This window comes from Podarcis vaucheri, assembly GCF_965113315.1.
Source record: "Podarcis vaucheri genome assembly, chromosome: 9".
Lineage (NCBI taxonomy): Eukaryota > Metazoa > Chordata > Lepidosauria > Squamata > Lacertidae > Podarcis > Podarcis vaucheri.
Window position 1 is genome coordinate 71525104 of NC_138767.1, and position 13368 is coordinate 71538471.

The 13368-nt window shown below is 46.1% G+C and overlaps 1 protein-coding gene across 2 annotated transcripts in view; it reads left to right on the forward strand.

Moving 5' to 3' along the window:
• The first annotated feature begins 5714 nt into the window (after positions 1-5714).
• PPARGC1A (PPARG coactivator 1 alpha) overlaps positions 5715-13368 on the forward strand; it is a 663528-nt gene continuing 655874 nt past the window's right edge. The window contains exon 1 of one of the 2 annotated variants that reach the window (XM_082237364.1): positions 5715-6040. In XM_082237364.1, the coding sequence (XP_082093490.1) occupies positions 5912-6040 (129 nt within the window). In that variant the 5' untranslated portion in view covers positions 5715-5911. The remainder of the gene's footprint in view (positions 6041-13368) is intronic. The other variant, XM_082237367.1, reaches the window with a different exon arrangement.

Genomic DNA, 13368 nt, shown 5'->3' on the forward strand with positions numbered 1-13368 from the left:
CAGTGAGTTCTTATCTCTTTTCTGTTGCCATTCGGCATTACAGTGGTACCTCGGGTTACAGACACTTCAGGTTACAGACTCCGCTAACCCAGAAATAGTATCTCAGGTTAAGAACTTTGCTTCAGGATAAAAACAGAAATCGTGTGGTGGCAGCGGGAGGCCCCATTAGCTAAAGTGTTATCTCAGGTTAACAACAGTTTCAGGTTAAGAATGGACCTCCAGAACGAATTAAGTTCTTAACCTGAGGTACCACTGTATCACAAAGTCATTTCCCAAATGTTCCCCTTAACTCTTTTAACTTAGAATATGTCAGCCAGAAGAGTTTATCCTAACCTAGTTGATACACTTACCACACCTTAAGCGTTATGTGGTAACTGGACTTCTCCGCTAAAACATAGTCATGGGCATAGCAAGGGGGCAGCTAAATAGCTAAATAGATAAAAATACTTAACTAACTGTCAAATCACCTTGCAGATAACTCGGTTCTGCCAACATGAATCCTGGTTAGGCCCATGAACATAGTCCACACTTAATTAGATGATTCCACAAGTTTTGATATGCCTGACCTAAAATATTTAGGTCCCAAGTTTTATAAGTCATAAATAACACCTGGAAGGCTGATCGCCGAAGAATTGATGCTTTTGAATTATGGTGCTGGGGGAGACTCTTGAGAGTCCCATGGACTGCAAGAAGATCAAACCTCTCCATTCTGAAGGAAATCAGCCCTGAGTGCTCACTGGAAGGACAGATCATGAAGCTGAGGCTCCAATACTTTGGCCACCTCATGAGAAGAGAAGACTCCTTGGAAAAGACCCTGATGTTGGGAAAGATGGAGGGCGCAAGGAGAAGGGGACGACAGAGGACGAGATGGTTGGACAGTGTTCTCGAAGCTACCAACATGAGTTTGACCACACTGCGGGAGGCAGTGGAAGACAGAAGTGCCTGGCGTGCTCTGGTCCATGGGGTCAAAAGAGTCGGACACGACTGACTAAACAACAACAAAACCTGGAAACTGGTGGGGGTTATGTTCTGGGCTCCTGTGTCCATAAGCAAAAAATCACGAAAGTGGGAAGCAGCATCTAAAAACTTCTAAATTTTTCCTGATCTCCAATCTTCTCCTGATCTCTCTCCACACAACTCTTCAACTGTAGCTGAAACCTTGGGACAGGATGGAAGCAATTTCACCACTCCATTCTGTATGAGCTGCAACTTCCATGCCACCCTACTTAAGTGCATTGAAGTCCTCTAACCGGGAGGTTAGTAGGGCATGGACTATTATGGTCTGCCAGGAATGGTCACAGCTATCAAGCCAGCTGCAAAAGCATTCTGAACCACAGGCACCAAACAAGGCCAGTTCAGCCTGCTCTCTTTGGTCACTTTCCATCTCTTGAGTAATCCTTCCATGCTACTTTTTTAAGAGGAAAAGTTACAGGGACCCAATTAAGCAGCTTCAGTAATTTTGTATAAGGGAAAGGGCTAAGCTGACTTTCCCCTGACAACCAACCTGCAAAATCTACTTGTAAAAAAATTAATAATTTGGGGAGAAAACCACACAGCATGTAACACACAGAGCTTTTTTGTTTGTTTGTTCCTCAGCTGTAGAATCTATTGCTATACAGAGGAATACGCAGTAAAGAAAAGAAAAATGTGGAATTGCAAACATTCTTAGGTAGGAATGTTCTTCAGTGGCACAGATGGCGCATGTACCTGTGGGCAAAAGACGAAGAGTAAAATTTGCATGGTTAAGCAGAGATGTACTCAAGTTCATTAGGGATTGGAAGGAGGATAAAGGAGTATAAAGGCACATACGTCTCCAGCATATTTTAAAGCAAATTCTGCTTGGACGACATAAACTAGAACATGCCCTATCCTAGAGGTACAAACAGAAAACCAAATAGAGGAAGACAGGATATGCAGATAAGATCATGCAACAATATCAAAAAGCATTAGCTTGAATATGTGCTGGAAGCATCAAGGTTACGAACTTGGCTGTTTCTCTCACTCACAAATATCCAGTGTTCTGGTCTTCCAAGCTGTGTGTCCGAAAGATAACCCAGGAATTTGTGTGTGCATGTATATTTGTGTGCATTGGTTTTTTTTTGGGGGGGGGGGGTTGAAAATGATGCAGGGTGCTGTTGAAACTGAGTGTGCATGCAGAGAATTTTGGTGGGGCAATGAAGCAGGGACACGGGTGGCGCTGTGGGTTAAACCACAGAGCCTAGGACTTGCCAATCGGAAGGTCGGCGGTTCGAATCCCCGTGACGGGGTGAGCTCCCGTTGCTCTGTCCCTGCTCCTGCCAACCTAGCAGTTCAAAAGCACATCAAAGTGCAAGTAGATAAATAGGTACCGCTCCGGCGGGAAGGTAAACAGCGTTTCTGTGCGCTGCTCTGGTTCGCCAGAAGCGGATTAGTCATGCTGGCCACATGACCCGGAAATTGTACGCCGGCTCCCTTGGCCAATAAAGCGGGATGAGCACCGCAACCCCAGAGTCGGCTACGACTGGACCTAATGGTCAGGGGTCCCTTTACCTTTAATGAAGCAGTGAAAGGGGTGTGAAAATTGCAGGGAGATGAATGGCTTATCAGGGAAATTTAGAAGGGAGTGTGTCTAAGGTTGCAGTCCTTGTACTTAGAAGTCTAAATAAAATCGGATAGGATGGGACTGCGTTTTTAGAAATCGTGGTTATGAGTTCTGCTTTGGTGTTTCCATTATATGTATATATTAAAATAAGCTGGGTGCTTTTGAATAAGCTGGGTGCTTTCGGAGGTTTTTAAGTAGAGGTTGGATAGCCATCTGTCATGAATGCTTTAGTTGAGATTCCTGCCTTGTAGGGGGTAAATTTGAAATGCCCTTCTTGGTATCCTCTCATTCCTCACCCTCTTTTTCTTTAATTCTTAGAATTTATTAGGGCTCATATTTTAGCAATCACCTTTGCTTGGCTGATGTTTCTCAGCTGTAGTTTCCACCTGCGGCTGGTACAGGAGCTGGGTGGTGCTGTTCATGTTGGCTGTCATTTTAAAATACTGTGCTTTTAGAAGCAAAATGAAAATAAAAAGTTGGAATTGACTTTTTGTCAGGGAACTTTCAAAAATTACAAGACACAGCAAAGAAATTCACTTTATTTTGCCTCTACATGGAAATGGGAATGTATACAGGACAGCACAGGGGCTTAAAGGAGAAGTGGAACAGATTATCATTAATTTTATTTATAAGATTACAGCACAATTGTGTGTGTGTGTGTGTGTGTGTGTGTGTATATTCAGAAGCCAACCCCCCCATTGAGTTTAATCGGAGTTAGGTAAAGGTAAAGGTAAAGGTACCCCTGCCCGAACGGGCCAGTCTTGACAGACTCTGGGGTTTGTGCGCCCATCTCACATCTATTGGCCGGGGGCCAGCGCTGTCCGGGGACACTTCCGGGTCACGTGGCCAGCGTGACAACGCTGCTCTGGCGAGCCAGAGCCGCACACGGAACGCCGTGTTAATCGTGTTAATCGGAGTTATCTCAGCATAAATATGGATAGGACTGCACTCCTTGTTAGTTTGAGAGAAGCCCCTTTATATATCTATTCACCATTTGATCAAACCACCTCTTTCTCCATCTGCATCTTAGGGTGAATAACCAGGCCCCCTTTATCCTTTGAGGTTTTCCTAGAACAATTATTGCCTTTTACAGTTACATACAACATTTCTAATTATATGCTACTGTTTACTTGTGTTGTTGTTATAGTAGTCGTCCTTTGTTTAGACCTTTCACCTTTAAAAAAGTGCATCGAAGCAACGATGGGGAGCCACAAGGCTGTAAGCAGGATTTGTGACCTTAGTGCGCGCTTGCAAGAAAACAGACGCATTGTGTGCTAAGTAAAAAGGTAGACCCCCGCTTTTCTATGGAGAGAGCTCTGAAGCAACCTAAGAAGACTGCTCCATCTTTGGGTAATTGTGATTTGGCATGGGGAGAGAGAACAAGGGCCATGCTATAAATGCAACAAGAAGCTCGTTTTGAATGTTCCCTTCCCCTGGAGCCTTCAGCTGCCTGTCTTCACCGCAATGAACTGCCTGCCAGGTGCTATCAATAAAGAGGAGAAAGCCGGCTTGCACACCAAATGTTTCTTACGATAACAGGTTGCAGGGAGGCTCTAAGTGAGAGAGCTTGACCTCTGTTGCTCTGTAATAATAATAATAATAATAATAATAATAATAATAATAATATTTTAAGGGTGGGGGAGTGTCGCGCTAGGAAAAGCCTTTAGCTTTCTCTGCCTTTGGAGGCTAAGTTCTTCTTTTGATGTGCGTGTTTATCTTTGGAAAGGAACTCTGCCCCGAAGAGAATACCTGCCACTGAGGCTGCGATCCTATTAGACACGATAAAAATCCACTGAACGCACTGGAACCTGCTTCTGAACGTCCCTGCATAGGATTGTGCGCTGTTAGCTTTGAAAGGGAAGCAGCGTCAAGTCCTCCTTTCCCAAACCTGTGGCTATTTTAAAATACATGTTTTCTTTAGCAGCTGCACAGAGGTCCCTCGGGCGAGGGATGGAGCTCCCCACCCCTCGCTCCAGCCCTTTGCTGGACGTCCACGTCTGAGTCCCCTTTAAATCCCTCGGTGGCGAGATGAAGGGGATCAGAGACGAGAAACGCGACGAGAACATGCCCCAGAATGTTCTCAGAATGCGTTGCTCTTCGGGGGGAAAAGGGTTTCCTGGCTCTTGGCTTCAGACATCTATCCCACGAAGCCACCTGCCAAGCGTCACCCTCGGTTCTGGCCTTTCCTAGAATTGGAAGGGACCCCAAGGGTCATCTAGTCCAACCCCCCGAAATGCAGGAATCTGTTTGCCCAACATGGGGCTCGAACTGGGTGAAGACTCCAGAGCAGCGCCATTGAGGCTCCCAACAGATGCGCGCGCTTGTGCGTGTGTGCCAAACTGGGTATTTGATCCAGGTGAAAGAAAGCCCAGTGTTTTATGGATGGTCCCCCCCCCCTTTTTTTTTGTTCCATTGCCTGAAATTATGCCACTAAATTAATGAATGAACGAAGCCTCGTTTCGCTCCTGAGTATGGCGCCCTGTGCGTGCTCAGGAAACCGCGTGGAGCCAGGTGGCCTAAGCTGCCCTGATGGCGCAAAATCAACTCAGCACATGCTCAGAGTCTCTCTCTCTCTCTCTCTCTGAGCTCAGTCATTTGGTGGTGGTCGGGGGAAGAAGCAGTGGGACCAGGCACTTTCGCGCGGGAGAGCCAGATGCACTCTGCACATGCACGGAAGTTCCCAGCTGCAGAGCCAAGCTGCAACCTGATGTTTGCAAAATAAAAACATAACACACCGGGCGCTCGGGCTGAAAACCAGCCAGCGGGCGGCACATTCCCCAACTTGAGCTTGTTTCCTCTCTCTCCATCCCTCCTGCGCACCCCGACCCTCCCCAAGCCCGCCTCCCTCCTTCCCTGAACAGACCGGGCTCCCTTCCCCAGTCCAAGCGCGCATCACTAGCCCTTGGCGCATTTGGGGACAGCCGGTTCCTTTTTACGCATCGCGCTCGCCCGGAAAGGAGGCGGCGACGGCGGGACCCGAGCACGGGGCGCTTCTCCGCGTCGCTTTGGCAGCACCGGGCTGTTGGTCACACGCAGCCTGTGTGTCCCCAGCAGCGGCGGCGGCGGCGGGCGGGCGGCGGAGGGAGCGCGCCCACGTGATTCCGGCGGTGGCTCCTGACGGCGCCTCTCCAAAGAGCCGCACACCAGAAGGAGAGCGTCCAGAGAGAGCCCCGCCGCTGCCGCTGCGCTCGCCCGCCAGCCTCTCCCTGCGCCTCCAGGACGCCGAAGAGTTTCGCCCCGGCTCTGCTGCCCAAGTGCCGCGCGCGCCGCTCGAGCGTCTCCATCTCTCCGTCTCTCTCTCTCTCTCACCGTGGGCAGCGAGAGGGAGGCATGGCTGGCTGCGGGCTCTCCGAAGATGCCGCCTTCTCCCTCTCCTCCTCCTCCACCGCCGCCGCCACCTCCTCCTGCTCCTCCTTCTGCAACCTCGCCGCCTCTTGGGAAGCCCCCTTCAGCCACCAGGTAAAAGAAAGGGGAGGGAAGGAGTAGTGGGGGGGGGGGAGAGAGAGGGAAGCGCTCTCCTCCTGGGGTCGGAGGGCGGCGTGGGAAGGGGTGGGGGAAATAATGCCCGTGTTGCGCCTCGACTCGACGCCTGTTGGTCTCGCTCTTGGCCAAGCTCGGCTCGGCTTCTTTTCCTTTGGGTGGGCAGTTTCGTGCGCGTTTCCAAAGGGGGGCAAGGGAGATATTTTTTTTTGGGGGGGGCGGTTTCACGCCCCCTTTTCTCCTCCGAGGTGCGCGAGAGAGGGAAAGCGCGCAACCTTTCCCGGGGTAAATGTGCGTTCGCCAGAAACAACTCCACAGCACACCAGGGGAACTCGAGCAGAACCTTCCCCAAATCTCTCTCTCTCTCTCTCTTTCTCTCTCTGGCCGAGTCCTTCCCCTTCAGAGTGGCCAGGTGAATTTGCTGCTTGGGAGGTCCTCGACACTTATTCGGCCCTTTCCTCCAAGAAAAACCAAACAAACGTGCCCCCTTCCTCAGTTTCCTTCATCAGTTTCGGCTTCCAGTGCTTTCTCTCCTGCAACTTCCCTAGGATGGCTGAAGATGCCCACCACGTCCACATAGGAAGGCTGGGCCGCACTCTGATATCAAAAGCATCCCCGTTCCCGTCTCTCTCTTTCCCCATCTCCCTTCCCCAACCCTCACACTTAACTTTGATGACTGTGCAATGCAGAGCTTGCAGCCAAACAAAGCCCTTCCCAGTTTCTTCTTATCCCTGCTCTGGTTCCTGAAGCCCACAGAGAGCCCTTTAAAAACAACAACACAGCGCTGGAGAGGAGGGAATAGCAATAATAGTATCATTTCTGTGGGAAATCTTGAATATTGGTAAAAGAGCTCCTCCACCGTCTCTGGAATTAGCTGATGTGGTGGGCTTTTGCTGCCCCTACTGCTTGTTCGGTGAAAGTCTTTGGGCCACCGAGTCATGTCAGAAACTATCTTGCAAGTGAGCTCTGGGTTTTTTGGGTTGTGGAGGTTTGTCTGATGGGAGAAAAGTTGACTTGGTAGAGGGAGAGGCTTCTGGAGAAAGTGAGATGCCCCAGCAGGCAGAGGCGACAAAGCAATATCAGAGAGGGAACGGCAGACAGACAACTCCTCCTTCCCCTTTCCCTTCCCTAGCCTGGTGGAAAGGATGGAGCGGGGTGGAATCTCCTTGGCACTGTGCCCGCCTGTCAGGTGGTGGTGGTGATGGTGACCGGCTAGGCTTGTGCGCTCCCTTTCCTTCTCTACTGGGGGCAGAAGTGTTGCTTAGCTCATGGAAAAACGTGCAGCTCGCAGCCCTGGTTTCCAGGAAACTAAAATCCCCAAACTAGCAGTTGCCAGTTTAAGGTTACATTTCGCAGCGCAGGATCAAGAGACTGCACATTTCTCTCTCTCTCTCTCTCTCTCTCTCTCTCTCTCTCTCTGCCTCCAGGAGTTGTGAATACGGAAGGCTCCTTCAGCAGCCAGTCTGAGAGCTTTAGACATTAAGAGAAGGAGAGAGGGAGAGAGAGAAGGAAAAGGGAGCTCAGGGGCACAGAGTATTATTATTGATGGGGGCTTTTGGAGCCCTGACAACTGTGTTGTGTTTCCCAGTAAGCAGCGGAATAAGTATCGAACTCTTTAGTGTGTCTCTGGGTGGGAGGAAATATTTATCAGCACCCAATGAGGAAGGCACCTGGTGTCAGGTCAGCGTGATGGATGACTGTACAAGTCCACATTGGGGGAAAAGGAAGGGTTGCTAGTCAGGGATGGGAATCGCTATTGCTGAAGTGTTTTACCTTCCATTTCCACTGGCCTGGCATTCAAAGCAAACGTTTTAAAAATGAACAGAAACCTAGCTGATTTCACAAAGTTGGCTTTTGCAAAGATGGATACATCTCGCAAGTGAGCAGAATCATATAATCCCTGCGTGTGAAAGGGGGGGGGGAGGAATCCATTCTGTGGGTCACGCTGCCATCTTTTTGCTTTCTCATGTTTGCCCCCGTTGAAAAGGCTAAAATTGGCATTATTTAGCTGCCAAATACAAATGCTTACCATATCATGGGCACTATTCTTTATATCTGTAATACAGTATGGTTTGCTGAGCACGTCTCAACATGTCTGTGCAGCAACAGTGCAGTTTATGAAAGACTTACTTGTGGTTTGTACAAACACAGAAATTCATTAGGCTTGGAAAGGTGTTGGTAAAAAGGGTTTCCCTAAATAGTTCCAAACTTACAGAAGTGGATAAATGTGAAATGTTATGTCCTCTCTAGTGTGTATCTTTTTAAAGGATTTTCAGCTGTAAAGTAGAAAAATTGCTGGTAAATCTATAGCTGCTCACTTCATAGAACATCTGACTAATGCTGCATTTTATTTCGGGCAAGAATCAGAGAGATAATTTGGGGAGATGATGTATTTTAGTAGGTCTGTAAACTCTTGAAATGTAGTATACAAACTACAGTTAAATATGTATAATGCAGGAAGTTGTCCCCTGTTCTTCACAATCATATTATCTCATATGGTCAGTCGCTTGTATTTCATCCAGTAGAGAATAGCAATGTGATGCTCACTAGCAATTTGCAATCAGAAACTAATTGTGAAAAGGTGCAAAATGACTTTCTATAAGTGATGTTTTTTTCTTGCTGAAATATAGCACTAAATGTCAGACATGTTTTAGAATTAAATGTCAGGCATCACTTTTTGCTTAAAGTGATGCTAAGAGTATACAAGCTATTATCTCTCCTCTCTAAATATAACAGCAGCAGTTACCCAGGGAAAAATATATATCTTGTGTAGTAGTACAATTTTGTGTAGGGGAGGAAATCCTCAAATTTCAATATACCACAAAAAGGGCAGGCAAGCTATAGTGGGGGGAAACGGCTTTTTATTCCTAGATCAATATGATGCACTCTGTGAACATCTAATACCATATAAAAGCATCCTTTGTAAATATCAATAGAAGTTCAACAAGGACTTGCTAAATCTGTTCCTGGCATAGCAGGATATATATTGTAATAAAACTGTGCATAAACAAAGCAACACTTGCATTGTATAAACTCCCAAGTAGAAAGAATGAAGAGAAATACTGTGCAGCTTTGAAGCCCTGCAACACAGAGTAAATTGTTCTGATTTCTAACTTCTGATATCACACTGTATGTTTTATTTATTTATTGTTGTTATTATTTTTGCATTTCCATGACATGAAACCTTCCTGGTATCTTTCAGCATCCAGATGTAGAGCATGATTTGTTGAGAGTCTTCTTTGTAGTGTGCATAGAACTGTCACACAAGATCTGTAGCTGGGAAATTGCATTTGATAATACAAGTGGCAAGCTGGCTGTTCCAAATTAAAACCCTGGACACCCAGCACTAAGAAAACTAACTGTTGAACCTAGTCAGGATCAAAGGTGCTTCTTTGGGTATGCACAAGAACTTGCAGTTAGCCAGTGAGGATATTTTAGGGTCCCTGACCCCTGCCTTTCAAGGGACGCGGGTGGCGCTGTGGGTTAAACCACAGAGCCTAGGACTTGCCAATCAGAAGGTTGGCGGTTTGAATCCCCGTGACGGGGTGAGCTCCCATCACTCGGTCCCTGCTCCTGCCAACCTAGCAGTTCGAAAGCACGTCAAAGTGCAAGTAGATAAAATAGGTACCACTCCAGCGGGAAGGTAAATGGCATTTCCGTGCGCTGCTCTGGTTCGCCAGAAGCGGCTTAGTCATGCTGGCCACATGACCTGGAAGCCAGTAAAGCGAGATGAGCGCCACAACCCCAGAGTCGTCCACGACTGGACCTAATGGTCGGGGGTCCCTTTACCTTTACCCCTGCCTTTCAGGATGACTGTGAGGGGATTATAAGTGTACTTGCTGGACATGAGCCTAAGCTCAGAATAATTTTCTTTTCTTTTCTCTTTTTTTAAGTGTCAATCTGTTGTAGAACAGGCAAGACAAAGCAAAATGTTCAGGGCACCAGTCTAACCAATCACTTTGTGAGAAATCAGCCGACTCCTCCCTTTTAGTGATGTCACAGCTGTTTACAGAAGCTGTGCTATAGAGGAAAAAATAGAATAGCACTGGCACCTATTGTTGGGAGAAGGGACTTTCTGGTTCATTTTGAAGCTTTTTTTTTTTTTGGTATTTTTGGAAAGCAGTATTTTTTCTTTCTTTAAGGCAAATGTAATGGGCGACTGTTGATTGTATCAGCAAAAGCAGGGATAGGATGATTAATTGCATTCCCACCCATGGGGTGTGGGTCTTAATGTACAGGATGTTACTTCTGGAATAAATGTGCAGGTTCATTTTTCTCCAAAAAAGGAAAAGAAAAGGGTGGCTGTTTGGCCTGTGTTAATGACATGACCAGGGGTCAACAACCTTTTCTAGCCGTGGGCCGGTCCACTGTCCCTCAGACCATGTGGTGGGCGTGCCCTGCAGGCCATGTGCCCAGTCAGCCATTTTGATCAGCAGAATTGGTGGCACTACAGATCCCACATAATATCTGCACCACCATCTGTCTGTAAGAACTTGATCGATTAGTGTGGCAGCACTGAAACTTTGGAACTCTTGATATCAAGCAGGTGCCTTCACTGTACTCTTCTTGGCGCCTGCTAAAAGCATTCTTGTTTAGACAAGGCTGCTCAGATGCTTAGAAAGTTGAGATAATGTAATCTGTTTTAATTGGATCAGAGAATTGTAGAGTTGGAGGGGACCCCAAAGATTTTCCAAGCCCCTGCAATTCAGGAATATGCAGCTGCCTCCTATGGGAATCGAACCTGCAGCCTTGGCTTTATTAGCACCGCATTGTAACATTTTAACTTTTGTATGTTTTAAAGGGTGGTTGTGAATTTTTCTTGATTTTACTGTTGTATCTTTTGTAAACTGCTTTGGTATTTTTAAAGAATCAGTGCATAAATGTTATGAATAAATAAACTTTGCTCAGTTCAAGTAACACTGCCACACAGCAAGGCAATCCTATAAGTCACTGAACTGGAATTGACAAGGGTCCTGCCAGCCATTGTTTGAGATCAATTTAGTGTTAAAATGATAGTCAGGAGTGGTTGCCCAGGTCAGGATTCCCAAGGCAGAGCGCTGTCCCACCCCCCACCTCCAGTTCATCTGGGCCTTTGGTATATAATATCTTGTGTAGATACTGTGCAGTGCTAAATAGCAGCTTTTTCATCCCAGCGCTCTCACAGGTAGGGAACTCGGTCAGTCTTTTGCCATTAGCATTGCCCCATGAAAAGAAATGTAGTGCAAAGGGGTTTTCTTCCCTGATTTCTGGTCTTCATCAGAAGCAGAGCAGCGCACGGAAACACCATTTACCTTCCCGCTGGAGTGGTACCTATTTATCTACTTGCACTTTGACGTGCTTTTGAACTGCTAGGTGGGCAGGAGCAGGGACCGAGCAACGGGAGCGCACCCTGTCGCAGGGATTCAAACCGCCAACCTTCTGATCGGCAAGTCCTAGGCTCTGTGGTTTAACCCACAGTGCCACCTGCGTCCCTTGAGAATAGATCCACTAAAGTTTTACTAGACAGCATAAATGTCTTGTTCCAATAGCCTGAAATGAAGCAAATACATAGAAAAGCTTGCATGTCTGGTAGCTTGGAGGTGATTTTTTGTTGCCCTAGGCAATCAGGCAAACTACTATTTACAGGTCTGTGTGGGATGTTCATTTCAACAAAACAATTCACATCTAGAACAGGATATGCACCTTTAAACTTAAGTGTAGAAGATGTATCCATGCTCCAGAGGAAACCTTGGAAAGGTAGTGCTGTATAAGAATACGATGCTAATTCACAGTAATTCAGTTTACTAAATTAAAAAGTAGCACCTCTCTTCCCACCAGTACAGTGGTGCCCCGCAAGACGAATGCCTCGCAAGATGAAAAACTCACTAGACGAAAGGGTTTTGCAGTTTTTGAGCTGCTTCGCAAGACGAATTTCCCTATGGGCTTGCTTTGCAAGACGAAAACGTCTTGCAAGTTTGTTTCCTTTTTCTTAACACCGTTAATACAGTTGCGACTTGACTTCGAGGAGCAACTCATAGAACGCGGTGTGGTAGCCTTTTTTGAGGTTTTTGGTGATTTTTGAGGCTTTTCCAAAACTTTTCCGACACCGTGCTTCGCAAGACGAAAAATTCGCTAGACGAAAAAACTCGCGGAACGAATTAATTTCGTCTTGCGAGGCACCACTGTAGATGAATGCATTCTGGAGTACATACATACATAAATTTATTTGTTTGTCACTTTCCCACAGTTCAAACCATCTCAAGGAGGCTTACAGCATGAAGAAAGCATAACCACAACAAGTGAAGTCATAAACAATAAATAAAACATTAAGAAATACACAACCAAACAGAACAATTTCCACACAAAGCACAAAAAGATCTAAAATAAAGATACAAAAGGGCAGCAGCAGCAACAACAACCCTTCCCCAGATGGAGTCTGTTCAGCAACCTCAGCTTTTGTAGCTGGAGTCAGTCAGGCCCTCACTCTCCCAAACCAGGTGAAAAAGGCCTGCAAGGCAATAGAATTTCAGTGAGACTTACTCCTAATGGATTTACCTTTTGTACATAAGTAGAAATTCTAAGTTGAAATATGATGGTCTAAAAAGGTTTTCATTATTTTATGTAGGCTGGAATCCAGAATTTTACATGCAAGAGAAGGAAGAAGTGTTAGCAGTAACAGTTATGTAACTAAATGAAGAGGGCAGGGATTTCTTAACTGGTCAAATGTTTAGGTGGGTTAGCAGAAATGTAAAAGTGCAGGGTTTGCATTGCAATGAGAATGGGGTCATCTACCCTTTGTACTCATCATCACGGAAGCACAACCTTCTTCCAGCGTGACCATAGGAAATCAATGAGTAGACTATGCTAGTGTAGAGATAAATGTGTACCGCTGAAAGGTATTAAATATAAAAGGGCAGCAGTGGAGTGATTTACTACATTGTGGCAGAATGATTTGTTTTTGGTCAACTGAGAGAGGATTTTTTAGTTTTGGGCCACAGTCATTATATTCCAAATGTTTCAATGTTATGCCTCTTTTTAAATGTAACTTGTTTACCGCAAAATTAACAGGTTGCGAAACGTCTTCCCCTGCCTAATTCTCTGTGTTGATTATCACTTGGAAAGATTCTTATGAAAATAAAAAATGTATATGAGGAGTGATTGCTTCAATGGAAACAGTTGCCCTTTGAGAATATTGTGTCCCCCCCCCAAACCACTTTGGTTTTACTGTGATCTTTAGATTTGAAACATTTACTATAAAGTGGCTGAGGGTGAACAGAAAGTTATGTTTCTATGCGCAGTTTATAAGAAATAGACGTCGATCTTCTGAA